The sequence below is a fragment of the Ursus arctos genome, unplaced genomic scaffold, assembly GCF_023065955.2.
Source record: "Ursus arctos isolate Adak ecotype North America unplaced genomic scaffold, UrsArc2.0 scaffold_3, whole genome shotgun sequence".
Classification (NCBI taxonomy): Eukaryota; Metazoa; Chordata; class Mammalia; order Carnivora; family Ursidae; genus Ursus; species Ursus arctos.
In genome coordinates, this window is record NW_026622985.1 from 82,405,059 (window position 1) to 82,432,065 (window position 27,007).

At 48.9% G+C, this 27,007-nt stretch overlaps 1 protein-coding gene across 2 annotated transcripts in view; it reads right to left on the minus strand.

Moving 5' to 3' along the window:
- PLXNA4 (plexin A4) overlaps positions 1-27,007 on the minus strand; it is a 420,354-nt gene that overhangs the window by 105,691 nt on the left and 287,656 nt on the right. Inside the window, exon 5 of one of the 2 annotated variants that reach the window (XM_026513509.4) lies at positions 1,880-1,980. In XM_026513509.4, the coding sequence (XP_026369294.1) occupies positions 1,880-1,980 (101 nt within the window). Of the gene's footprint in view, positions 1-1,879; positions 1,981-24,597; positions 25,552-27,007 lie in introns of those variants that run through there. The other variant, XM_057304553.1, reaches the window with a different exon arrangement.

Consider the following 27,007-nt stretch of genomic DNA (forward strand, 5'->3'; position numbering starts at 1 on the left):
TGCAGGCTGAAGGGCTCCTTCATGAACTGCCCAGACTTCTCTTTGGCCCTAGTCCACCCCTGTTTCTGCCACTTGACAGGAGACAGACATTATGTTACCGAAGGAGAAACTGAGACCACACAGGAAGTAATTTCTGGTCCCTCCTCTTCTTCCTGTTTAACTCACCTCTAGGGATGGGATGTGAGGGTACTCGCAACCCCTCTGCTTCCTTTTTAGAGCCTAGGTGTCCCTCTTCCTCACAGGGTTTAGTGCTATGTGGGTCAGTATCTCCAGGCAGGACCAAAGCTGACATGGAGACCTGTCTTTGCGTCCCACAGACAGAGTGTCCGGAGGGGCCAGCTTTCCTGATTGCCCTTGAAGGATGCTAGGTGTGAGTGCCCCACGCCAGGCGCTGTGGAGCCACCCTTGGCTAAGGGGAAAGCCAGCTGGCCCAAGGAAGCAGTGGGTCTGAAGCATGGTTCCTTTTTGAGAGGCCTCATTGTGGGGGGAAAGGAAATGACTTCGCTTCTGCCTTGCAAATACCACCTAGGCAACTCTTCTGTGCTGATCAGAGCCGATCTGAATTCTGAATGCAGTCTCTCCCATCCTGTCCTGCTGGCCGCTCTGGGGCTCTACTGCTCCCCGGTACCATACACACACTTGCGCACAGCCCCAACCCCAGTTCCCAGTCATCTCTTGGTTATGCGGGTCAATGGGTCTCAAGTTTTCCCACCATAACACACCTGACAGATTTCAATGAGCTCAAGGACTCATCACGCGTGAGCCTGTCCCCAGGGATGGGAGGGTGACTGTGCCCTTGGAGAGGATGTGCTAGAATTTAAGAGGACATTTCTCACTTTCAGAAGCATTCCCAGCGTGGGGGTGGGAACCTCCCACCCAGTTGAAAATGACTGGAAAACGTCCTTGGTCACATGCAGTTCAGGCTCTTAGCAGAGAGACTGAAGCCCTTCTCCTTAATGTGTAACACTGCGTCCGACTGGTAGCAAGTGAGTTTCGAGTGTGGACTGGAAGCCTGGGGTTCCCGCAACGACTGTTTAACAGGCAACAAATTCCCTCTGAGTGGAGCCCATTTATTGTTGGCTTCTCCAGTCAGCAATGCCAAGGGTCTTCGGATCCCCAAAGAAGGGCTTTTAGCTCTCCCCACGTGTCTGGGTTGGTTGTCTGGACCCTGGAACCCAGCCGTCAGATCACATTTCAGGCTACATCTACCTCCACCGTACACTGTTGCCTTCTTCTCTCTTCTAGAGAATACAATGGAACTGGCATGAAGAGGCACATAGGGAGAGTGCCCAGCGCTTGGGACAAGGCTTTATCGATCTAGTGAGCCCAGGCCCAGGGTCCTCTGATAGCCAAAGAGGTGTGACAGCAGAGGAAGGGTCCTTGGGTGCTACACACTCAAAATGTCCACCTCAAATACCAGAAGATTCTGGGCAGATATCGAAGAGTGTCTTCTGTGGCTGTCCAATCACTAACTAGAGAGTCCATATCTCACACATGATTTAGTGACCCATGCGAACCTTGAGCAAAAAGTCCAGTGCCATTTTCCTTGGTATTCAGTCCTGGAACATCAGTCTGCAGCCAAGTCATAGTCAGATATGTCCAGGAATCTCCCTCTGGCCCTCCAGTGTGCAATTACCCATGTGATTCCATATCCTGACTACTCATCATTCCCAGGCTGACATTTCCATATATTTCTTATGGGAATCGGCAATTTAAAGTGAAGTCGGAACAAAAGAAGGGGATAGGAATTGCAAAGGGTACAGAAAAGGCAGAGAGAGAAGAGAGGCCAAAGGGAAGGAGAGTGGTGACAGAGCAGGCGAGGAGGAGGAGAATTACAGGGGAAGTGGGAGGCAGGAGGAAGCTGCCCAGCAGTACTCACGTGTTGTGGAGCACACACCAGCCACAGTGGGGGTCGCCAGAGCCAAGGCACTCGCTGCAGCTCCGATACTGACCACAGGACTCCACGGGGACTCTGGTGAGCTAGGACAGGAGGACAAGAGAAGGGTGATGACGAATTTGCAGAACGCCCAGTAGTTCACCGGGAAGAAACGCTGTTCTCTCAGACAAATCACCTAAATCAGTGTAGGAATGGGAAGAGGCCCAGGGTGCCAGACCTGAAAGGGACCTTGAGTGGTCCTTTTTGAGCAGGTGGCCACAGAAGCATCCAGGGGACACAACTATCTATTACTTTCTTAGAAGTCTCTGCCAATAACCTCCTTAGAGTTCATATTAAATTGTTACAGAAGATATTTATACGGTGTACATTTAAACTTCCCCACCATCAAACCCCCCAAACACTCTACAAACAACCAATCCATCACCTATTTACTTCTTATCAATGTAATAAACCCAAATGTTTATTCTTTCCCTTCCCTTCCCTTCCCTTCCCTTCCCTTCCCCTCCCCTCCCCTCCCCTCCCCTTCCCCTCCCCTCCCCTCCCCTCCCCTTCCCCTCCCCTCCCCTTCCCCTCCCCTCCCCTCCCCTCCCCTCCCCTCCCCTCCCCTCCCCTTCCCTTCCCTTCTGCTATAAGGTATTCTGCCTTCTTCCTGGTTCCCCTCCTTTACATTTTTTAAAAATCATCCGTGTGGTCCCAGAGAGCATGTAAGTAAGCTAAGTCCAAGACCCTTCTCTTTCTCATTCTCTGTGCCTTTGAACTCACTTTGTAGCTGTTAACCTGTCCACTCTCTTTCTCCTGCTGTTGGCCAACTGGCTTTAAAAGTTTTTCACTCTGCTGTTTTCATAGAACAGCTATTGCTACTTCCCCTCCTGCGCACAGTCTTTTCACGATGAGAGGCTTCCTCTCCAACCCCAAAACCTTATACTCGCCCTCGCCAGCCGCTTGTTAACGTAAAATGTTCCATGTGACATTTCTGCTTAGCTCAAATGCTTCCATTTCCTGCATGCTCCAAAAAAATCTTCTGCATGTCTTTGTTCTCCAACGTAGCTTCGCCCAGATGTCTTTTCAGAAGACTTCTCAGGGCACAGTACATAAGAGGTACTTAATCACGATACCCAGGATCACATGGAATTTTAATTTTCTTTCAAAAGCCTTGGTCTTTATTCTCTATGTTGCCAGTTACTTCCTTACCAAAAAAAATTTTTCTTTTTTTTTTTTTAATCATCCTTTCCTGTTTGGGACACTATTATATCTCTGCAGAAGACTTCTTACCTAATTTTACAGCTTGCGCTAAGAGAATTTGATGTGGCCGTCCTTTTTAATTTCTCGCCATCAGACAATAGGCACGGAGAAGTGCGAACCACGCTGACCGGACGGAGCTTCTGTGCTTCACGAGCCAACGCGCAGGCTGCGTCCCCCTGCTGCTGCGGGGGGCATCTGCCTCCGAAAAATTCTGTACACTTGGCAGGGGCTGCTTGTAACTCACGCACAGGCGAACTGGCACCAGGGTCTGCTCAATTAGTCTCGAAACCGTCTTTTGGAATTAATTAATAATTAATTCCCAGCCCCATATGATCTCGTTTCCCTTTCTCCCTTCACTTTCTTATTCCCTTTACATATCTTTTTTGTCTTGTTTTGTTTCCTCAAGCACATGCTGAGCCTTCTTAATGACCACCCTGCAACTTCACTTCTTCCCAGTTACCTGTTGGCTTCCTGCTCCCCTTCTTGTAGTTTTGCCCTTGGCCTCTGTGACCCTCTCTCCACGTTCTTGGATGCCTTTTTGCACTTGTGAGATTTCATCTTTCCTGCTATTACTGCTCATGTAATCTGCATGGGCCATGCCTCAGCTCTGCCTATATGCGACTCTCCCATTTTTGCAATTAATTCTGACAATCGGTTTTGTACAAATTATCCTGCCAGGATACTTACCCTATTCCTATTGCCTCTTTCATTTCTCTCCCGGCCCCTTAAGTGGGCACAGACATGATGGTCATGTAAGCATATAAATAGTGGTTCCCAGTCCAAAGTACCTGGACTCCCAGGAATTCGTGAGTGGTAATAGGTCCATAAGCTATTTTCAATAGTTTCAAAAGCCTGGTGGAAATTGGATTGTTGCTGTTTTCTTTTTTGTATGCATACTCAGTGATATATGTCCCATATTAAAAATAGGAAATATATTATTACTTAATAAATGCAGTTTGTTTAGCAGGCAAAAATCTTTGAAAACATGATGCCTAGAGGGGAAAGAGTAATAAAAGGGGCCCTAGATGGTGGAAGTTGGTAACACAAGTACATAATAATGTTTTCATATGTTCCAGCTGCTTGTCTAGCACTCCATATTTTGCATGGGCTTAAGGAGAAAATCATGGCTTGTTCAATCAAAAGCATTTTCTTGGTCTAAACTTAATTAATATCCTCCCCAGTTTCTCCCATTGCCATGTTCAATAATCTGTCTTAGATGCATGTGCCATGGGGCTCTGGGGTCTGCCAGCTGCTTGGCGAACCTGATGTTCTCAAAAGGCTTTGCATTCAGATTTCTAAAAATATCTTGCAACTGGTGTTAAATAGCGCCAATACCTAGAATTGTAAAGTCCTTCCTCTTCCGATTTTAAATGAGTGTGATTTTCATTTGGTTGGAAAGAGTGTGCGAGCTCCCTGAGCTGAGTTCCAATCCTGGCTCTGCCATGTACCAGCAACGAGGTCCCGGGTGTCATTTTCCCTGGACTTTAAACAGGGAGATAAAATCCCCCCGCCCCTCCCAGTTCACGGAATTTCCCAGAGCACACACGACCTGTTAGGCGCAAAGCTGCTTTGTAAACGCACGAGCACATTGCAAGGGATGGTTATTATTGTCATCTTTGTCACTAATTCCCCATTCTTCATTGTGTGTCCACATTACCTCTCTGCCACATCACAGGCACCTGCTCTGACAGGCTTCCCCGGCCCCAGGAACTCCACCGGGAGTATCACAGGCCGGGAAGAACTTTTCTTCTTAGGCACCTTGATCATAGCGTTTCCTCCTTGAACTGCGATGTCTGTCCCTAAACCCAAATCTCTGCGATGAAACTCTGGGGTAGCCCAGCATCCTGGACGTATTCAGTGCTGTTACCAGCTACTCTAACAGGCCTGTCTTTTTCTCGGCTTTTCATCTAGACGGATCCCTGTGGGACAGGGGCATAAGTCCTTCCTCGGCAGTTATTATGAGACCCAGCTTTCTCTCAACCTTTTCTTCTAGGATCTTTCTATCTATACATTCAGTCATTTTTTTATTGCTCTTCTGAGCTTGATCTAGGTTTTTTTCCGTTCTTTTTAAAGTGTGGCTGCTCAAACCGAGGCGCCCACTGGACTCTGACAGACTGAGTAAAACGGTGCCCGTTACCTGAGGGGTGGGTGCCACTCCCCTCGCCTCTCCAGGACTTTCCCAAAGACGGTTTCCTGGGAAACCTTCGAAGTCCCATTTTCAGGCAGTATTCCCCAGAACGGCCAACCCCTCCAGGATTGACTCTATATCTCAGAGATTTTTCTGACACTTTGAATCACTTCTGAAAACCAGACTGACTCCATCACTTATCTTGGTGCAATTCTATACCCTAATGGCTCCGGAACCTTCCACACCTTGCTTAGGAAGCCGCATGGGGGCCCAGGTAGCTTTGGAGCCACCGTGGCGGCGCTGTGACGATTCTTTCTCTCCAAACCCCCAGACTCTCCACCCACACCTTCTAACCAAACAAAGCCGCCTCTCCCTTCCCCCACCGCCGGCTCCTCCTCTGACCCTGGAACACAAACCACTCCAGATGCAGAGCCACACGATTAATTAAAACCACCCCACGCTGATTAAAGTCTTAAGCTACAGTGCCAGGCATGCTAATTAACTGAGTGAGGGAATTCAGACCACAGGAAGAGGTGAGAAAAGGAAGTCATGGAAGGGGCTTCTGCTTGGAGAACAAATCAGATGGCGATGTGACCCAAGCCTTCCTTGTGATGGATGGTCTCAGACACCACAGAAGATTGAAGTTTGTCCCCTGGCCACTGGACTCCAGGAGATGTGTTGATTGATGTGTCTGCAACAGCTCCCTCACTGTTTCTAGAGACAGAAGCCCACCACCTCGCAGAACCTCTGTGTGTGCCTATGAATGTTGGGGGAAATGGGGTTCCCTGGGTGGAGGGGTTTGGACAGGGCCCACACAGGGTTGTCTCAGCACATGCCACTGGATTTGTGCAAAGTCCTATTGGGCAGTGTAGTCGTTTCTCCAAAACATAGAATTACCATGTGATCTAGTCATTCCCCTTCTGGGGACATACCCTAAAACACTGGAAGCAGTGACTCGAACAGATATTTATAGACCAAAGTTCGTAACAACATCATTCACAACAGCCCAAAGGTGGAAAGCGACCCAAGGCAAACCAAACCCAAAGCAAATTGACAGATGAATGAATACAGGGACTGTGGTATAGACCTACAGTGGGATACAGTCATCCCGCTCCTCCCATCCCCCATCCGCAGTTTCGCTTTCTGTGGTTTCAGTTATCTGCGGTCAACCGCAGTCTGGAGGCCAATGATCCCCCTTTTCTGACATATGACCAGAAGGTCAACAGCAGCCTAATGCTAGGTCACACTGCCCGCGTCACTCACCTCACTGCATCTCATCATGTAGGCATTTTATCACCTCACATCATCACAAGAAGGGTGAATACAGTACAATGAGATATTTTTAGCGAGAGACAGACCACATTCACGTAACTTTTATTACAGTCTCTTATTATAAGTGTCCTATTTTATTATCAGTTATGGTTGTTAATCTCTTACTGTGCCTAACTTTATAAATTAAAGTTTATCATGGCTTTGTATGCATGTGTAGGAGAAAACATAGTATATCTAGGACTTGGTATTATCCATGGTTTCAGGTATCCACTGAGGGGGCCTGGAACGTATCCCTGTGGATAAGGAGGGACTACTGTAATAACGAGCCTTTCAAAATAAGCAAATTCTGACACATGTACAATATGGATGAACCTTGAAGACATTATGTTAAGTGAGATAAGCCAGACACAAAAAGACAAAGGTTTCTGGTATTAGATGAATAAATTCATGTTTATAAAATATTCTGAGATCCTTGAGTGGAAAGATAGGCATTGTTACTCTTTTCAATTTAATCTCAAATGGACAAAAGGGTTTTGGATGAATATCTCTTATCATCTTCTGTGATATAACTGGGTCTGTCATTCTCAAGCTCTGGGCCTCTGTTTCCTGATTTGGAAAAATAATGTCATGGCTTTGTTCCATCCAGAACCCTTCCTCACACCTCCCCCCCCCCCCAACCTTTTTCCACGAGGCACAGGGCAGGGTCTTGGAATTCAAATAGGTCTTATGAGGTCAAATGGTCTGTGATTTTATAAGATTCTCCAGGTATTGCTTACGCTCTGCTTTGGTTTTCATTCTCAGTTATGACCAGGAAACACCTGTATGCTTCTGTCTCCCCCTACCGCTATTACTCCCCACCATTACCTTTCTGGGATTCACACTGGTTTCTTTACCTTTTTGCTACAAGGTAAATTTCCCTAAGTCATAGAGTGTAGTTTTGTCTGGTTTTTCAATATTGTAAATAGAATCACCATCTCTATTTCCGCACCTGTCAGGTCCCATGCACAAGGCCTGGAATGTACAAACAATGGCTGGGGATAGAAAGACAAAGACTGATTGAGACAGAGTGAAGACGTGCACACAAGGACTTTAACTCATGAACTTGACCTTCACAAGCTTCTGCGCTCTGATCCCCAGAGCCCACTGCCTAGAGGGCCTGGGGCCTGGGTGTGCTTGTGGCAACTAGGGTATTTCTCTTGAGTCCTGGCCCTCGACTGTCTAGACTCTGTTTGGTTTCCCTGATATTTTGGAAGATGCTTTCTTCTGGCAATAGAGTCCCACTCCGCCTGCTGCTGTTAGCTTCCCAAAGGGTGCCTGCTGCTCTGCTGATTACATTCAGAAATGTTCCATAGATACAACGTACAGTCTCTGTGAGCGCCTCTCATTTGTTCAAGCATTTGACATTCTGGTCGAAATGTGAGTTATTACTTCGTCTCTCCTCTTATAATTGGATGCTAATGGTGCGGTGGCTACGCTAAGCCTGATGGTGGGGGTTAATTTAAATGTCCAAAAGCCTTCTTAAGTACCCAATTTCCTTCAAAATTGTCAAAAAAGAGGAAGAAAGGATGCAAGAGGACCCATTAAGAAACTCTGAGGAGCTGCTGTGGAGCTGTCAAAACGTGAAGATCCCATCATCCCCCCGTGCTGTCCCATCCATTCTTGTCCTGTCCTCCTGTCTCTGAGCAAAGGAAGTAGAGCTGGGAAAAGTCAATGCTTTTCCAGAAAATTAGTAACTCAGCAATACATATGGATTTCAGCATCATGGTCTTGGGGTGCCCCTCTAAACCTCTCCAGGGGCCTTTCTTTCCTTTGGTGGCCTCTGGTTGCCTTTGCAGGCCTCATTTCTGCTGACTCGGGGCCATGCAAAGGTTGCATGAAGGCTTTGTCTCCGTGATGACCTCGGAGCCCCTCACTGCCAGGGCTCGAACTTGCGGTGGCTGAGCACCAGCTCAGGAAGCGTGTTTATTTCAGCCTGCTCCAGGTGCCTGGCACATAGTCACCCACACCCTCTTTGCTCAGAGGTGGCAAGTAGGTCTGGCCTTGGCAGGCTGGCAAGGGAGGCCGAAGCCAGGAGGCTGGTCCCAGGCTGTGGCACGCTGTGTCATGAGTCCCATCTCTTCCCTCCTACATCCCTATGCCCACCCCTATCTGGCCTCATGGTGAATGGAGAGGTAGGGGGTGTACTTCCAGCCCGTTGACTTGGGCTTGGCCTCAGGACTGGATTTGGTCAATGGGATGACAACAAGCATAAGGCAAAGGCTTGAGATGTGCCTCTGTGGTTGGCTTTGCCCTCTTGTGTTTCTGCCATTGCCATGAAAAGAGCTTCCCCACGGAGCTGCTTCCTCTTCGGCCAGATGAACCCATGTGGAGCAGACCTGAGCCCAACCCACAGACAGGAGACAAGCCCAGCTGGCACAGCAGCTCGAAGCAGAAGCGCCCAGCTGAGCTTTGCCTACATCCATTGACATGCAATGGATGGGCAGGTCCACGCATATGAGAGTTAATGCTTATTATTATGTGCTACTGAGTTTGGGGGGTTTGTTACACAGCTGTTTTGGTGGCAATAGCTGATACATGGATGATGGCCATAAAGTCACACCAGGGTACAAAGGTCCTCTGAAAGCTAGAGGGCACAGGAGCAATGGAGGAGGGGAAAGGTTGCTTGCTTTTCAAAGCTGGGTTTAACATCACAAATGAATCTTCCCAGCATAATCCATGTTGACCAAGCTCTCCTAATTCAATGACTGTAGATCTACAGATGAGGGAGGTCCAGCCCCTAATCAAGGTACCAGAAAAGACTGGAAAGAGAATGTGGTTCTCCAGGTATGGAGGGCTAATCAGAAGCACAGATGCTCACAGGACCCCCTGGACTGATCTCCTGGCTGCCCTAGCACCGGGAAATAATTTTATCTACTTGGCAGCAATACAAGTCCCTCAGGAATGGATCGCCTTGAACTTTGCAGTTCCTCCTGCTTGTGCTCCGATCACAGGGTTAATCCAGCCGGGGTCTTCTCTGACAGTGGACTCATGCACAGGGTCAAGGGCAGCAGCCCTGGCTGTCAGCATTGTCCCCACCTGCCTATAGGCAGGAGTTCTAGGGTCGAGGTCATTGATACTCAGAACAACAAGGACAACAGCTTGAGAGCATGAGGCTTGGGAGCTGAGGTCCTGAGCTCTAATCCATTCTGGGTGTCTGGGTGACCTTGAACAAATCCTTTCCCCTCATTATGCCTCCACTGATTCATTTCCAGATAGGAGGACCCAGGCCTACTCTGTCTGGGAGAATCGGTCACAAAATACTACTAATACAAACGGTCTGGGAAGCTCTTTGCAAATGAAAAGTAGCAGATGTTGCGGAGGGCTGCAATTTGCTGCTATTAATAAGTATAAATGCCTAATAGGAAGCCAGTTTGCTCTGGGAACTCGGACAGCCAAGGAGCGAGTGTTGACGCCGGAATCATCGACATATGCTGTTCCTCATTAGCAAGCGGCAGTAGCTGGGTGAGGAGCTCTCAGCGCGATTTCTACAGAGCCTCGAGAAATCACCCTATCCTCCGTCTCCCGGTGTGGGCTGCACAGCAATGGCCCGCATTTGTTATTAACCAGACCCCTCACCACGTGAGAGAGTGACGCGCTTCTCAGGTGCACAGATGGAAGAGCCACAACCCAGAGAGGCTGACCAGCTTGCCCGAGGTCACACAGCAGGGCAGTGGCAAAGGCGGAAATTGAAATGAAGCTGAGGCAGCAGCCCGTCATCAGGCTCCAACATACTGATTCCCTGGATGCAGCCCAGGGGATTGGAAAACCTTTGGTACCTCCACTGAACCCCGGTTCTCGGGTTGAAAATTTCACAGCATTGCAGGCTGTGTATTGTAAACCAGGAAGGGTTGGCTAAGTTCAGGGACTGAGGGCCCTCCAGGGGGCCAAGAGGTCCATCAAGGAGCAGGAGCCCTAAAGAGACTGACAGTAGGTCTTAGTGCAGCCCTCCTCCTCCAGGGAGACTTCCTGGCTCCTTCAAACGTGCTTAGAGAGAAAAAGGGAATTTGGAATAGCTTTATCTCAGCGCCAAGTGAGAAGCAGAGATCTGGGGAGAAGACAGATATGGGTGTGAATCCTGGATCGGCCCTTTCCTGGCCTCCTTTTCCTCCTCCTCGGATAACAGGAAGCACCCTGAAGGGTTGGCGTGAGGACTAATTGGGATGGCACAAATAAATGAACGAGTTAGTGCAATGCCAGTAACAACTCGTTCTGTTGTTTCAGCATCTTTCCCAGAGAAAACGCCCCCACCCCTCTTCAAGGGGTGGTGTGAAGTCATCTTTCTCCATCTCTCCACACCTAGTACCCAGCTCAGGCATGGCAAATGAGACTGCAAGCAAGACGGCGAATGCTTGCAAGAATGAATGAAGTTGGTTCCTGTCAAGCTCATATTCCAAGCACCGCATGGAATTGATTTGCCCATCTTGCTATACCCTAAAACCTATAATTTCTGAATTATTGCCACAAGTTCTTCTCCTAGTGTAAAAGTCAACTTCTCTCCCCTCTCTGGACTGGCACGGTCACATTCACACAGTGGGCTTGGAAGACCAGACTTCTGGGGCTGTGGTATTGCAGGGCATGAACTTTCTCAGGTCGGTCAATCCAGTGCATTTGACAGAGAGGCCTGGCAGCTAGCTGCATCCGCATCCCACCCAGACAGCCACCCCTCCACCATGCAGGAGAGGAGGTGCCCGGGACGGGAGGAATGTTCTGGCATTCACAGGGCTAATAAGCTGGAAGGGACCTTGGGACCAATCCAGCTGCCAGTCCCCTCATTTTTCAGGTGAAGCGCAGTTGCTGGAGGATTTGTCCAAAGCCACAGGGCCACCAACACTCTTCTTTTGAGACCCATCCCTAGAAACAGACTCCTGCCCCAGATGAAGAGAGAGGCAGAGCCTCTGGGACCCACCCCATTGGAGATTGGGAGCCTCCCTCCCCACCCCCAAGCCCAACAGGTGGGAAGGAACCTTTGTCTTGGGGATCGAAGTGCTGCCCCCATTGCAGCCATCTTTCACCAAGTGCTGCTGATGGAGGCTACGGTCCCATCTGAGCTGGGACCGGGGACCTGCTGGCGTGAGTTTCCCAAGCCCAGCCTGCTCAACGGAGGCCTTTGTTCCAGCAGCCAAGTAGAGGGAGGGGGAGGGGCTGGCACGGTGACACCTTTATCCAGGCCTCTGCAGCTGAGCCAAGTGAGCTCCAAGACATATGCCGAGACCCTCTGGCTCGCTGGCATGACTCTTTGTGGGAAGTGGCAGGGCAGACCGGGCAGGCACTCCCTTCCCCACCCAGCACCTAACCCTTCCCTCCAACTGCCTTCTGTCAAGGGCACTGCTGGCCAGCGTCCGCAGCAACAAGCTGACTGTTCAAACTAAAGGGTGGTTGTGTGCAAATGGTGCACGGATGTGAATGCGCGCACAGCGGCCTGAGGGTGCGTGCCTAGATGTGTGCGCCTGGTACTAGGAGCGACGTTTGCACACGTCTATGGGCAGCAGTGTTCAGGCCATGGCAGCATGCTTGCAAAGAAGCACGTCTCTCCTTGCAGACATTCCTCTCTGCGTAGGAAGCTTCTTTGGAAAGTGGACAAGCATCTTCCTCCAAAAAGGAATCTGACCCTGGGAAAAATCATGGTGCCCAAATGAAAGGAAACTGATATACCTCAGGGGGCCCTCTATGCCCCAGCATCTCAGGCAGACCACAGGTGCCTCAAAGAAACCTAAATCCTCTTCCTCTGCCCTCACCCTCTGCCTCAGGTAGCCAGCGAACTCTCCCGAACCCATGGGAGCTCCCCTCCTAGGGGCCCTGCCTACTGCTGGGGAAAGAGGAAGATGGTCCTCCAATGTCCGAGTGTCCTTGGGCAGGGGTCATCTTGCCCACACAGGCAAATGTGTTTTCCTCATTCAGAGATGTGCCCCTGAGGGCATTTGCAGTAGCTTTTCAGATACGAGAGGACAACACCCCCTTGCCTTTCTCTAAGTGAGACAACAGCACATCAGGCAACACAGCCACGCCCCCCAGCCTTCGTGTGTCCAGGCTGCAGAGCTGAGGAGGCAAAGCAGAGTCTCCCGCATCCATCTGCTGGGAGCTGACCCCATAGGACTGTGGCCGTGGGTCATGTGGTTTCCATTAGGAGGTTCGCCTTGGAGAGGTAAGCGGTATGGTGCTAGTAACTTATCCACTGCACACTGTGTGCAGCTGGGGAATGCGATCTACACCAGGCTAAGGCTTGAAACAGAGTTCCCCTTCTCAAGTGAGAAGCCGCCGGCCAGGGCTATATATAGATGGAGACTCAGCGAGGTCAGAAATAATTGCTGGCCCTGGGGTGGGGGTGGGGTGGGAGGCGGTGTCTGTTCCTGGCTAATGTGTGAGCCTTCTCAGAGCATGCTTGTGGGATGGCCTGGGGGAAGGCTAGGAGCCCCGGCCCCTCCTTCTCTGTCCACTTAAGTCTTTGTTACAGCAACAAACAGCTTCCAGTGTCAAAATGCTATTGCCTGTGACAGGTACACTCAGTAGATGGAGGGCCTGGGAGAGGGAAGTAGGTGTGTGGAACCCACCTCGGGGAGCGAGGGTCATGGGGGAGCCAGGCAGTGCAGCTGCTAGGACCCGGGCTTTGTGATCTGGGGGATTGCCATTCAGATTCTAGCTCTGCCATGTATTAGCTTGGTCAGGCATTTAACATTCCCCCATCTCCAAAAGGCTATGCAGATTAAACAATATACCCATAAAACACTGGAGATGGCCCCCGGAGCCTCCCTACGAAACACGTGGTAGCTATCATGGCAGTGATGGCAACCACGGCCGACTCGACTCACCTTTTTGGTTTGCTTCTCCTAAATGAAAAGTTCAACTTTAATTTGATTGATTGATTGATTGTTACTTATTTATTTTTGATAAGTTCAACTTTAAAGGTTTCCAGGTGTGCCCCCAGGACAGCTGAACCCCTCCACCATTGTTTGCCTTCGAAGTGGTGCTGGAGAAGGACTTAGGACTTGAAGGAACTCCTGGTGGGACCTCATGATCTTACCCCTGACCGCCAGTCTCATCCAGTGACCACTGCAGTCCCCAGACCCGCAGTCCCTGGCCCTCTGAATAGGGACTTGGCTCCACAACCAGCTCAGAACTTTCCAACAACTTCCCTGCTTCCTCCTCTCCCCTCTCCAGCTTTTCTGACAGCCTTTCCCCTGCTTTCAAATCACAAGCAGAGGGCAGGAAGAGGAGGGAAACCCCAGTGAATTCATTTTATTGCCCACAGCACTGGAGAAAGTGAGGTGAAGCTAGGGAGCCGCTCTAGCTATTAGAGGAAATGAGGTCAGGGTTATCTGCGGCCTTAATGTATTCAGCTTCTCCCCTGACCTCTGCGAACAGGCATAATCAAAAGTTGGCTGTGGGTCTGGGACAGGAAAGCGGGCTGGCTTCCGGCCAAGCACCAGAGGCCGTGCTGTGTGCCGGTGTGTGGGTACACTGGTTGGCATGGTGTGTCTGGCAGGCCGGGGTCGGGCAGCGAGGCCCAGCAAGGCGGTGTTGGCACCGAGTCCAGCAGCCCCTGCTGTGACGGGGACGCGAGGATGCAGCCTCCAGACACGATTCAACACAGGGCGTTTGCGGAGTTTGCAAACAAGCCTGCAGGGTGCAGGACTGAGGCAGCAGCGAGAAAGCAAATGTGACAATTCAGGGCAGGTAGTATGCCGTAAAGTGGGATTCATTTTAAAAAGCTTTTCTACTCCATTAAGCCTGCCCGGGATGCTGCCGTGAGCAGAGCTTGGGCTGGACCGGAGTCTGGGGCACACGGGGGGCCGGCGCAGGGTATAGGACTCCCCTTGCACGCTCCCCGTGCTGCTGCTTGCTGAGTGTGGACCACCCTCGGGGAGCCTTACAACTCCAAGGGAGAATCAGGCCACGAAGTCAGGGCCACGGAGGAGGGAAAGGCAGGCAAATGGGGTCTAGGCTAAGGGGTTCCAAACCTCGCTGAGCTTTTCACTAAAACTGAACTGTAGAGCTTTTAGAAAATGCTGAGTTCCAAGCCAACCTCAGACCAGCACAATCAGAATGTCCAGGAGCCAGGCCTCTGTACTTTCTCCAAGCACAGTGCTGCTCCTCTTAGCCCCCACCAACGACCCTGATGATGGGCTCGCCTCGGGCACAGGGGCAGAGGACTGGGGACCCAAGGCTGTTGTATTTCCACCCCAGAGTCTGAGAGATGCAGAAGGTCGAAGGCTCCAGAGTACAGAGGCAGGAGGTGTGGGCACAGTGGTGGTCCTGACTGCCGGTTCTGGCTTCACAATTTACAAAGCAATTTCACAGGCATGATTGCATGTGACCCCCACCACAACCCTGTGAGGTTGCCAGGCTAGGGACAACAGCCTTCATTTCACAGATGAGGACATAGGTTGGAGGAGGTTAAGTGGACTCGCTCAAGGGCACACAGCCAGGACTCTGACACAGGGCTCACTACGACGGCTCTACAGCTGGTGTAGCCTCCCTTTCCCCTGGAATCCCCTCTCTTGCCAGGGCCAAGAGCCTTTAACTCCCCTGTGCAGAAGCAGTGTCTGCCTGGAATGCGTCCAAACATCATGGAAATTGATGAAGGCAGAATTGGGTTGGAGAGGTCCCATTTAAATATCTCTTAGAACTGCTCCTTGGCTAGCCTGTTTCCATGGCAAGGGCTGTCTCAACATCCACGACTCTCATCTCCAAATATGGCTCTATCATGTCCCGCAGGGCAGGACCCGGCACCATGGCTCAGTGTGGTACTATGTCCCCCTGGCAGGAGGAGGGAGGGGATGGTATGCCTAACGCCTGGAGACTTCACCAATTATGGAATTGTTTCACTGCCCTGGGGCGCCACCACCTAGAGAGTGGTAGTGAATCCATGTCCGGTTCTGTTCACTTAGACTCAGCAAAACCTGGTGAAGGTCTCCCCACCCCTGGGGCTTCTCTGTCCTCTGGTCCTTCAAGGAGCGAAGGGAGTGTGAGAATAGTGCAACCCAAAGGCCTTATGTCCCAGAAAGGGCAGGAGAGAGAACAAAGCGGGCACAGGTAACACCACGGGGTAGAGGGGGTCTCTCCAACTGCCTGGGCAGCCCCTCCCTCCCTGCAATTTGATCTTCCCCTTGTCTCTCCCTTTCACTCTTGATCAGAAATTGCCTGGCAGGGTCACTCACTCACACTTCAGCCTGAATGAGCTGTCCGTCCAGGTGGCGGTTGAAAGCTCCTTCCTGGGAACAGAGTGGGGGGCAGGAGAGTCCCGAGTGCTCGGTGACGCCCAGAGAGGGGACCTTCCCGCACCACAGCCTTCACCTTTGCCTTCAGAAGGGGCTTTTCTCCTCGGTCTCCCATTTCCTCCTCCCTGTCCCCTGTGACCAGTCTCCTGGTGACCCTCACGTGCGTGACAGCGTGTGCTAGAAGCTTGGACTTTTTGTGATGCTTGGAAAAAGGAGCCACATCCATCCAGACCACAGCTCCAAGACTATACACGAGGACGAGAGAAAGGTAACTGAGCGCCTGGCTTGGCTGCTCACACCTAACACAAGGAGTAGAATCCGGGCGTTGGATGAGACCTTAGGTCTCCAGATCCAGCCTTTTATAGGATCCAAGCCGTCATCACAGCCATCTATGCAACACGTGTGCCAGTTAACACCCAATTCGAAGGACAAATGGTAAAGGCTGTGCACATCATTACATGTAATCAGACGTGACTTACGGAACAGTTTGATGCAGCATTAAACTGTGCTTATCTGTACTGCTGTCCCAATCTACTGCTCGTCTACCATGGTAATCTACTCATAATTGTAGAAACAAAGGGCTGGGAGCGTTCTTTACATTTCTTGGTTACTCAGCCTCCTAAAGAGGCCCCTCCTCCATCCCTAGCAGGCAGACACTGGGCCCTTCCTGCGTGCAAGGCGTGGGCTGGATACCTGTGGGATGAGGTGCGTTCTTCCAAGTTCCTCCTGCCAGTCTGGACTCCCTGAAGTCTTTGAGCATCTGGGCCTTGGGTCTCTTCCCTGTGGTGGGTGGTAGTCCAGCGAGGTAGATGAAAAACAGACTAGACCTGCACGTGGCTGTTTACAGCAGCTCTCTGCACAATTGTCAACACTTGGAAGCAAGCAAGGTGTCTTTCAGGAGGCGAACGGGTAAATAAAATCAGATGAATCCCGACAACAAAATACTATTTAAGGTTAAAAAGAAACGAGCTATCAAGCCACAAAAAGACATGGAAGAAGCTGAAATGTATTTTTACTAAGTGAAAGAAGCTAATCTGAAAAGGCTACATATTGTATTGTTGAAACTATATGGCGTTCTGGAAAAGGCAGAACTATGGAGACAGTAAAAAGGTCAGCCGTTGCCAGGGGCGGGGGGCGAGTTGGTTAGGAAGGATCGGGGGATGAACAGGTGGCGCTCAGGGGATTTTCAGGGCAGCGAAAATACCCTGTATGATACTATAATGGTGGTCACATGTCATTATACATTTGTCAAAACCCATGGGATGAACGACAAGAGTGAACCCTAATGTAAACTATGGACTTGGATGGTGATGATGCATCAGTGTATGTAAGTCCTTCGATGATACCAAATGCACCACCTCGGGGAGGGGGCGTGTGTCCAGAGAGGGGAGGCTGTTGTGGGGGGAGGGAAGAGCAGGAATATGTAGGGACTCCCTGCATTTCTGCCTAATTTTGCTGTGAATCTAATACTACTCTCAAAAATAAAGTTTTTTAAAACAAGCTAAGCTAGAAAAGAGGCAATATACCATTTTCTATCATTTTTTTTAAAGAATGTGCCCATATTCATGGCTCCCTCCTCGCTCTCTTACCAAGAGACCACACCAAGTGTGACCTGCCCCAGGGCACATGGGGAGAGCCGGAGCTGTGGTGCCACCAGATCCACTGGGAGGCAGCTGTGGCCGAAGGACCTGGTGTGGAGAGCCAGCAATGGGCAAGGACGCAGAGTCCTGCGACTGCGTGCCCTGGGATCGGCCGGAACGGAAATTGGCGGCGCGGACTCTGACCTGGACATGGAATTCCCCTTCCCTGGAGGAAGGGTCAAGAGCAGCACGCACATGTGGTAGTGCCAGCGACAGCAGCCACACCTTCCAGATGTGCCCAGTTCACGTGTCCCTGACTATGCAGACCACTCGCACCATCTCCAGCTTAGCTTCTGCCGCTCCTAGGGTCCTGGATGCCTGGCGTGGTGCATTGCACTAGGCCGGACACACAGGAGCCCATGACATCTCCACCATCTGCAGCAGAGCTCTCGGGCCTTTCATTAAACAACCCAATGTAGCCTCTCGGCACTGGACGGTGAGGTGAGGATTGAATGGGCACGGCCTGGGACGACCAGGAAGCTGCTGCCTGGCCAGCAGCTGACACCTAAAGGGAACAGTCCCAAATGGCACCTCTGAACACATCCTCTGGGTAGCAGCAACCCTGTCCTAGCACACAAAACATGGCTGGATTTTAGCCCCCAGAATCCCCTTGGTTAGGTGTCCTTGTGCAGTGCACAACCTACACCACAATATACTGTGGTTCTATGAGTGCATACACACATAGTCCCAGGAAAATGAGGGTATCTCAGGGATCCAGGAGACTCAGGAGACCCAGGTTGAATCCCAGCTGTACCTTATGTCACCATCCGAGGCTGGCCCAAGATGCCAACCTCCCAGGGCTGCTGTTTCCTCACCTCTAAAACGAGAGGTTCCTTCCTGCTCTAACAATCTAAGACATATGGGAAATTGAGAGCACATTTCCCTTTCTTTCCCTAGATTGCCCCCCTTTCCCCCTCTTGAACTTGACCGGGTCCTTTCAGACCAGGCTAAAACTGAAAATCAATTTTAATTATAAAAATCCGTTTACTGTACCAATAAATCATCCTAGCCCCGGCTTGGTTGTGGGGAGAAGGTTACACCTGGAGCAGGGCTAATAAGTCACTCTCTACCTCTGCCTCACTGCACCGAGGCTGCCCCTCTGCTCTAATATTCATCTCCGTCATTAGGCTGTGGATTATTAATGATGCCTTGGGCCGATGCATGGGAGCCGAGACGCTCCTGAAACACATCGTGCTGGTTGTAACTTGATTTCCAGCTGGTCCCTTGACAGGAGCCCCTGATGGGCCTTCCCCCCCTCTTCCCAGTGGTGGGGGAAGGCTGCATAATGGGGAGGGGGACTGTCCTTTGAAGTGGCTCCTTGTCTGGGGGTCTGAGAGAGCCATTGGCACAGACGAATGGAGAGAGACAGCACAACGTTATACATATATCAGGTTCCCAGGGCTATGGGTCTTTTAAATTAATTAATTGATCAATTACTATTGCTGTTAGAGTTATTCCTGATGTGCTCTAAGGAGAGGGGAGCCAAGTGCTTCAGATGACCATGGAGGAGGGGCAAGAGGGGTGATCCCATCCTGGCATGAGCTCAATGACATACCTAGAGAGGAAAAGAAAAGGTACTAGGTGTAAGGGGCTTAAAGCATCAGGGCGCTGCTGGGTCCTAGAGGTTGCTTGTGGATCCGTGAACCCCTGGCTAAAGTCAATGGTTCAAGTCCACACACATCTGTGTAGCACTGGGTCCGAGGCTCGGACGGAGGGCAGCTAATGAGCTAGGTTCCGGTTGGCTCTTGGAACCAACTCCCTCCAGTGATGGGACCAAAGTCTTCCTTCCTTCATGGGGAGCGGCTCATTGAAAGTCCCCAGTGCTTCCAGTCAAGCCCCCAAGGCACTGCTGAAAATAGTGGGTCCAGATGGGAGAGAGGCCAAACTTCTCCCCTGCATGCCTGGGACTCTCCTATCATCCCTCCCATAAATCTGGTCAGCAGAGATGCAAAACAGGGAAGCTGGTGGGGCTGAGCCACCACCAGTGGGGTAGGGGCTACGAGTGGCTTTTATGATCTGTTCTAGTCATGCAAACTCACTGCCAATCTGGCACAGGGTTACCAGCAAGTGGGCACAGGCAGCATTTTGAACTGGCTAAGGCAGCAGCCACACGGCAAGTCGTCAGTGGGCAGGCCGGCTGACCAGCTCGACATACCACTTACCAGATGTGTGCCTTGGGGCAACGCATCTCTGAGTGTGTACCTCTGAGCCTATTTCTCCACTGTAAAATGGGGACAGTAATCCCTGCCTCGGTTGTTGTGAGAGCGTGTCACACAGTAGGTCTGCTTGGGACTATTTTATGACTCATCAGCATCCCTTCCTGAAGACAGAAAGGAGATAACACAACCTATCCAACTGGCCATTCCTTTGCATTGATTTTGCGGGAGGGACAATTAAAAGTGACACCCCAAAGGAGAATGGAGAAATGTTTATGGAGTCAATGCAGAGGCATCAGGTTTAAAATCAAAAGACCTGGGTTTGGGATGAACTGTGCCACCATGCCATCGGCTGTGTGACTTTTGAGAAGCCATTTGACCTTTATCACCTGTTACATAGGATAATGATGACTGTGAGAGCTGCTGCGCAGGTTCAATGAGATGTCCTGTGGGAAGGACGTGGGAGATGGCAGGTGCTAAACAGATCCGTGACATCATTTCATTTGCTACCACTGTCCCATTAGCAAAGATAATTTAGAGCTCGCCTGTATCAGGCTTTCCAGGGAGCATAAATGATAGTAACTATTAACTTCTTGATTCAGTTCTTTTGCTACCTTCCATTAAGGCACCAGAAGAGAAATCATTTTTCTTTTTTCACCCACTCATCATCATTTGAGATATCCTGCTACACTGAGATACAACACCGAGGAGGCAAGCACGTTATAAAAAAAGAAAGAACAAAAAAGAAAGAAGAAGAAAAGCAACTAAGCCCAGGCATGGATCCCCATGCTGAAGAATTGGTTTAATTAAATTGAAAGCTCTGGCGCTTATGGTAATTGTTAGTAAGGAATCTATATCCCATCAGAACCCTCTCCCCTGGAGTTTGCTCCCTCTGCTTTCTCTGCATTGGGTACTAAAATTGCTTCTATCTTTAGGCAGATGCAGCCACAGAGCTCAGACATTATTGGGGGGTGACTGTCAAGTGTGGGGCTTGGGTAGCAGCAGCAAAAAAACTTGATCCCAACCTGACCTTCTCCTTGAATCTCCCTGACTTGGAGCTCATTCATTTCTTCTGCAAAAGGGCAACATATGCCTTCTCTCAGGGCTGGTTATCAGGGACACATAACATAGGCGATGCTTGCTTTTAGAGCCCCTCTACTGTTTCTCTGTACACAAGGAGGATGGTTTCTAACATTGCCCACACCACTGGGTTCCTGATGCCCCCAAGCCACTGCCATCTGCTTCTTGGGCACCAGCTGGCTGTAAAAAAATACCTAGTCTGTCCCTTTTTGATGCCACTAAAGCAACTAGATTCCAGAAGTAGATAAAACAGCAAGCTTTTCATCATGCTTCCAATGACAGATACAAAAAGCAACAAGTGGGGGCAGCAGGAGATAGTTTGGTATAGGGGAAAGAGATCTGGAGGGACTTGGGTTTGGGTCCCAACCACACTATGTATTAGGTTCATAAATTTGGCAAGTCTGCATATTAATTCTGAATTGTGCCTTGGCCTCAGCTGAGTCCTGCCTGATTCAGCCTGGCTTGACCCTCCAGGGTTCAAAATCACCCTAAAGCTTCTGGATTGAAATAGATGAGTTGATTCCATATACTCACAATAATATTTTGTTTATCAATTATCAAGCATTTGTACTATGTACTGTGCTATAAGAAGTCAGGTCAGGCAAGGGGGCATCTTAAAAGTCAAAGAGAAGCCTTTGAAACTTTTCATGCTTGGATGGTCAACTGGCATCATGAACTAAACAATTAAGAATTAGGTAGCAATATGCAGGGTGCTATGTAGAAAGGATCAGATAGCAGAAAGAAAAAGAGCAATAAGCCAGGATCAGGGTCATTTTCAGTCCTGGACAAAGAAGTGAACCAAGAATAGGGCAGATGAGATCAATGCTGTCCTCCCTAGATAGCTGTGGATCTCTGACTTTCAACCAAGAGGCCTTGTATAGCTGAGGCAAGTGTACTCAGGCCCTAGCAGATAGAAATGTGGACTGGACGCTCCTCAAAGAAGAGGATAGGGCATAGTTGCAAGTGTTGTGTGCTGTGACTCTGCCAGGCAACCATCAAGAGGCAGGCAGCCGGAGCAGAATGGGGGCCCAAAGGACTTGGGAAACCCACAGACCATATGCTCACACCGGTGAGAGCGAACAGCAGGCTAAATGGAAAAGCACAGAGGTCCTATCTATAGCATGGAAGGGATGAGGTAAAAATTGGAAAAATTCATTAGAAGAAAAGGAGGTCTTGAAGAGTTCAAAGTCAAGAACAACTTGACTTAATATCAGTGTGGGGCTCAGCAGACCTCAGACGCCATGATAAAGCCCTGCTTCCTGAAGTACTGGGATGAACTCAAACTAAATCCAGCTCAAGGGAAAGAGAGAAGGTTTAGGGTGAGTTTGTGTATGTGTGTGTGTATGCTGGGGGGAGGGGCCGGGGTTGAACTTTTAAATTCCATTGCAGCCAATTATCACAACTATGTCCATTTTTCCAGCCTGCCGGCCAGAGTCAAAGACTATACATTTGAAAATCTCCAACCTTTGAAAACATTACTGTGAAGTTGAAAGTTCCTGGTGTCTTTTGATTAAACATTGTGCTAGGTAATGATTGTTTTACTTCTTACTCTTTTTCACCCCCTTCAAATTACTGATTGTTGTCTGACATTAGGGCCCCATTTGCTCTTATTAAATTAACAAGCCTACAAAACACTTAATGAATTGAAACTCATCAAATGTTTGGAAACGAACAGCGGTCTTAAGATTCTTTCCCTTTTAATATATCTCTGTGTGAAACGTCTCACTCTCCCTTACACTTGCTTAGGTTCAGACAGCCTCATACAGGGAATCAGGTTTTGATTCTTAGCCCACCTGAGGCAGCAGTCCACAGAGATGCAGGAACTTAAGTGCTTGGGTGGTTCTTCCAACTGGCAATGTGCAGTTCTGCATAAGCATTGGCTTTCTGGCTACACCAAATGATTCCTGCTTTCCTTCCAAGGCTGCCTTAGGAATTTTGGTGCATTTGAAAAGCCATTACTAGGGTGTAGTCTGTAGTCATCAAACAGACTTATTTCCCTTTTTAGGGCAATCTGACTGGTCTGCAAAGTGGATAAACTTTTTCTGTGGGCAGTTGTGGGCTAATGAAATGGGTATCCTGGAACCCACTGTCCCATCTTCTTTGGACATTTCTCTCTCTCTCTCTCTTTTTTTTTTTAAAGATTTTATTTATTTATTTGACAGAGAGAGAGACAGCCAGTGAGAGAGGGAACACAAGCAGGGGGAGTGGGAGAGGAAGAAGCAGGCTCCCAGCGGAGGAGCCTGATGTGGGGCTCGATCCCATAACGCTGGAATCACACCCTGAGCTGAAGGCAGACGCTCAACGACTGAGCCACCCAGGCGCCCCCATTTCTCCTTTTCTGATGCTACCCTCGTTTAGGAGCAGACCATTTTCAGAGGTTTCATCTGAGATCCTCAGCTTTGCAAAGGGTGGGAATTCCTGAAACCATCACACAGCTTGGGGTCCAATGAATAGCAAAACCACCCAAACAGGGAGCATCCAGGGAAAACTCTATGTTGGTTCTTGCCCGACAAGCCAGAAAAGATAATGGGATGACTGGACGATGTTCCTCAAATTTCAGTCATCAGTTTGTCTTGGGAAATGGGCTTGCTACATGAATGTTTAGGTCCACATGTGTCTGTAGGAGGAGCCAGGTAAAAGTTAAAGGATCATGAATATAGCCAAAGGGACATACTTTCCTCTCTGGCCAGCAACCACTCCCTACCCCTGGACAACTACACAGTCACAAAGTCACAAAGTCATGTGTCCCCTGACACATGTGAATGAGCAAAGGGTATGCCTGCTCACTGAGCCTTCACCCTGGGAGCAGCTCTGCTCTTGACTCACTGTGTCCCCCAGCTGTTCACAAGTCTAGACACACATATCTAAAATGGTCCTGGTGGAGGCTTTCCAGATTGGTCCGCCTGCTGTTAGGACTACTTCACGTAGGTAGGAACCATCTGGCAGTCCTTAGGAACATCACAAGTTACTTCATGCTGTCATCCCATGATCAGCTCTACTTAATATTCAGAGCTCTGCCATTGGCTTGTTATAGGATATGGGGATTTCAAATTTCCAATCTGCAGAATGGGAAACATGTCTCCTGTATGTACTTGGAAAACAATATACACATTGTAGAACAAATAACACCTTAACCTAAAGGAGTTTGCTGTAAACCTCCACTATAATCAGGCGAAGGAAAGCACCTGTAGGGTTTCTGCCCATGTCTGAAAGCTGAATCCTTGTTTCCTTATTCCTGCCTACTTCTCAGCAGCATGACCCTGGCCATCAAGAGTTAACTCCATCTGACTCTAAACCATGGACTACCACCCAGAACAAGGAGCTGGCTATGGAGGATCCTGCCAGGGCCAGTATTGATTGGCTTACTTGATTAGTTGGTTAATTGAATATCACTGCTTTCTAATATAATTAAAACAAGATAAATACTGGGGCTTCATCCTGTAAGCAAGGGCCATTAGTGATCATGGTACACACCCTGATTAAAAATGCAATCAACTGGGAGGATAATTTATGAACTTGCCAGACTCTAGTGCCATTCCATGGTTTGCGGGGTCCTGAGATATGATGTGGCTGGCACGGAATTCCCTAACCTGTTGTGGTTGCCCTGGTATCTTGGGAAGGGAATTTATTACACAGGGAAATATGCAGGATGGTCTCTCTTTGCAGGTAGAGTTATATATGCTTGCCACAAAGCTCCTTTGTAAAGTATCAGAGAAGGATACCCAAAGCACCAACTAGGGGACCACCATGACTGTGTAACCCTTTGCCTCACCTCCCTCAATCCGAAATACAATACTGGCCCTGAGCTCACTCTCTGTTATCCTTTCTTTTATCCTCATCAGTTTCATCACGAGTTTGAAACTTCATTTGGATTACTGATATGATCATTAAATACTTTTTAAATACTTATGAAAATTACTGCACGCAAAGCAAGTGTGACTAGTGGGAGGGGCACAGGACTTACTTACTTGGGGGCTGAGCACTACACCCCCTAGGCTACTAAGAGGAATAGCTAAAAGTTCATGCTTTTGCCTCAAATGTACAGCGCAGGTGCCCATGGCATAACCCATTTCCACTAGACATATTAGACAGTGGGTCCCATCAGGAGGAGGCACGTTGTCAGACTTGGTGGAGCACAGGTGTCAGCCTTCTTCACCTGGATGTTGTCTGTTGCTTTCTCAGTCAACTGAGGCAACGTTTCTGGCACATTAACAGCTGGCGTGGCTGGTAAATGCATGATACGGATAGAGAAGTGTCATGGCAGCACTCCTGAGTTGCCCCTATTGATGTCTAAGCTGTCCTTGCTTACAGCAAGGGGCAGTAGTCCTGCATTGAGGGCTGGTGGGGGTCTTGGTGACATGCAGCTGGTGGAGAATTTGGCATATCTCCAAGGAAGGTGCTATATAAATACAGGGTATTATTATTCTATTAGCTTATGTTCTTAATTTTTGGAATGTGTCCAGATGTGCTGACTGGTGAACAAACATTAAAGATGGGGAAGGAGTGTAGAGACTCTGCTGCTGATACCTAGAGCAGAATGGAACACCACCACAGCTCTGCCTCAGAACTGGGTAGTGTTCTGATGACAGGTTAGATGTGTCTGGAAAAGCCAGTAAGACCTGAAGGTGCAGATACAGTCCTGATGTAGAAATAACAAAAAGCTGACCCAGTGATGTGATTCTGACACTTTTTTCTGCCCCCTCCGAAGGACATTTTTTTGCCAACTGTTGCCCTTCCAAAAAGCATGTCCCCTTAATGGTTTTATTTTATTTTTATTTTTTTTTTCTGAGAGATTGGCTTTATCTTGGTGTCCTCTTCCATGAGATGCTGCCAGATTTGGATGAGTAGGGACACACTGCTGGGACGTCTGATACTTCTATCACTAGGAAGAAGAGAAAGGAATGAGGCAAATGGGGGAACCTGCAGAGGGTAGCAGGAGCTGCCCTTAGCACATTATGTGAAGTCAGTGCTGAGGCCCACAACGTTAATGGGAATGACAAAGAAACGTGCTTGAGGGGTTGACAGGAATAATCGAGAATACCAGCATGCTCAGAAATCCATTCTGTTCACCCTTAGCTTTTCTAAGAGCTGACCTCATCTTCCTAAATGCTTATTTGGAGAGAAAATACCATGTGTAAAGAGATATGTACGTACAGAGAAATGAGGACATATCTCTACCTACAGTTTTGTTATTACCTTGCCATAAAATAAATGTTTATTAATTTCCATACCATGTATGGAGGGAGTTGCCACATGTGAATTTCTTTCATCAGTAATTGCTGCGCCTGTGACTCCTTCAGTTATATGTACCAGTGGGGATGGTTTCCAAATAAGAACTGGGAGAGAAGGACAGATTCACAGATGATAGCTAAAAACATCTAGATATTATAGACCAATTGAGGTCAGCAAGAAGCAAGTTATTCAATATATCCCCTGGGGACTAGAGCCAGACTTTTCCCCATGTGGTCCCAAAATTACTTGGCAGTTTCATTAGGGTGAAAGGCAGTGCAGCCTCATAAGTCAGAGAGTGGAGGTTGTCACTTAAAATTTAGATGGACTCGTCAACCAAACACTTAGAAAGAATGGCATTTTGATGGTCCGTTCCTGCTCATCAAAGAAGTTGCTCAAATTTGTAGGATAGAGGAATGAAAGTAAGGAGGGTTTTAATTGCAGTATTTGGCTCTGAATATGTCTATACCTACATAAAAATTCAGGAAATCAGTATTGTTAAGAAAACCTGACGTCCAGGCAGAATCATTTACAATGCGGGGGAGCTGTCCTCATGATCTGGTTCTGAAACATTGAACTACTGAGTTTGAAGCACTTCCATGATAGGAATTAACACTTTTTTTCCTGGCTCTGAGTAGAGTTGCAGCTCAACCATCCATGATCAAAATGTAAAGCTAAAGGAGTACATGTCTTATAGCTAGAGAATGGAATTTTATGGAGAATTATGGAATACTATTCTTTGAACATTTTAATGTGATAAAAATGAAAAGTGCCCATTTGTATCAGGTTCTCCTTTCCTTCATAGGCACACAAAAACTGAGCTTCCCAGTCCCCCTGCAGTTATGTGAGGCCACGTGACAAAATCTGGCCAGTGAGGATGTGAGTAGAAGTGATATGTATGACTGCTGTGCCAAAGCATTTAAGATGTATAACCATCTAGCTTTCTCTTTCTTTTGCAGCGACAATGATATAGACCATGTCTGATATAGCAGAGGCAAGATGGAATCAGCCTTTATCCTTGAGTTCCCATTTGGGAAGCATCTTCCCTAGAGAACTGCTGAACCAATAGTTAACTTTGAATAAATGAGAAATCAAATGTCATGTGTGAA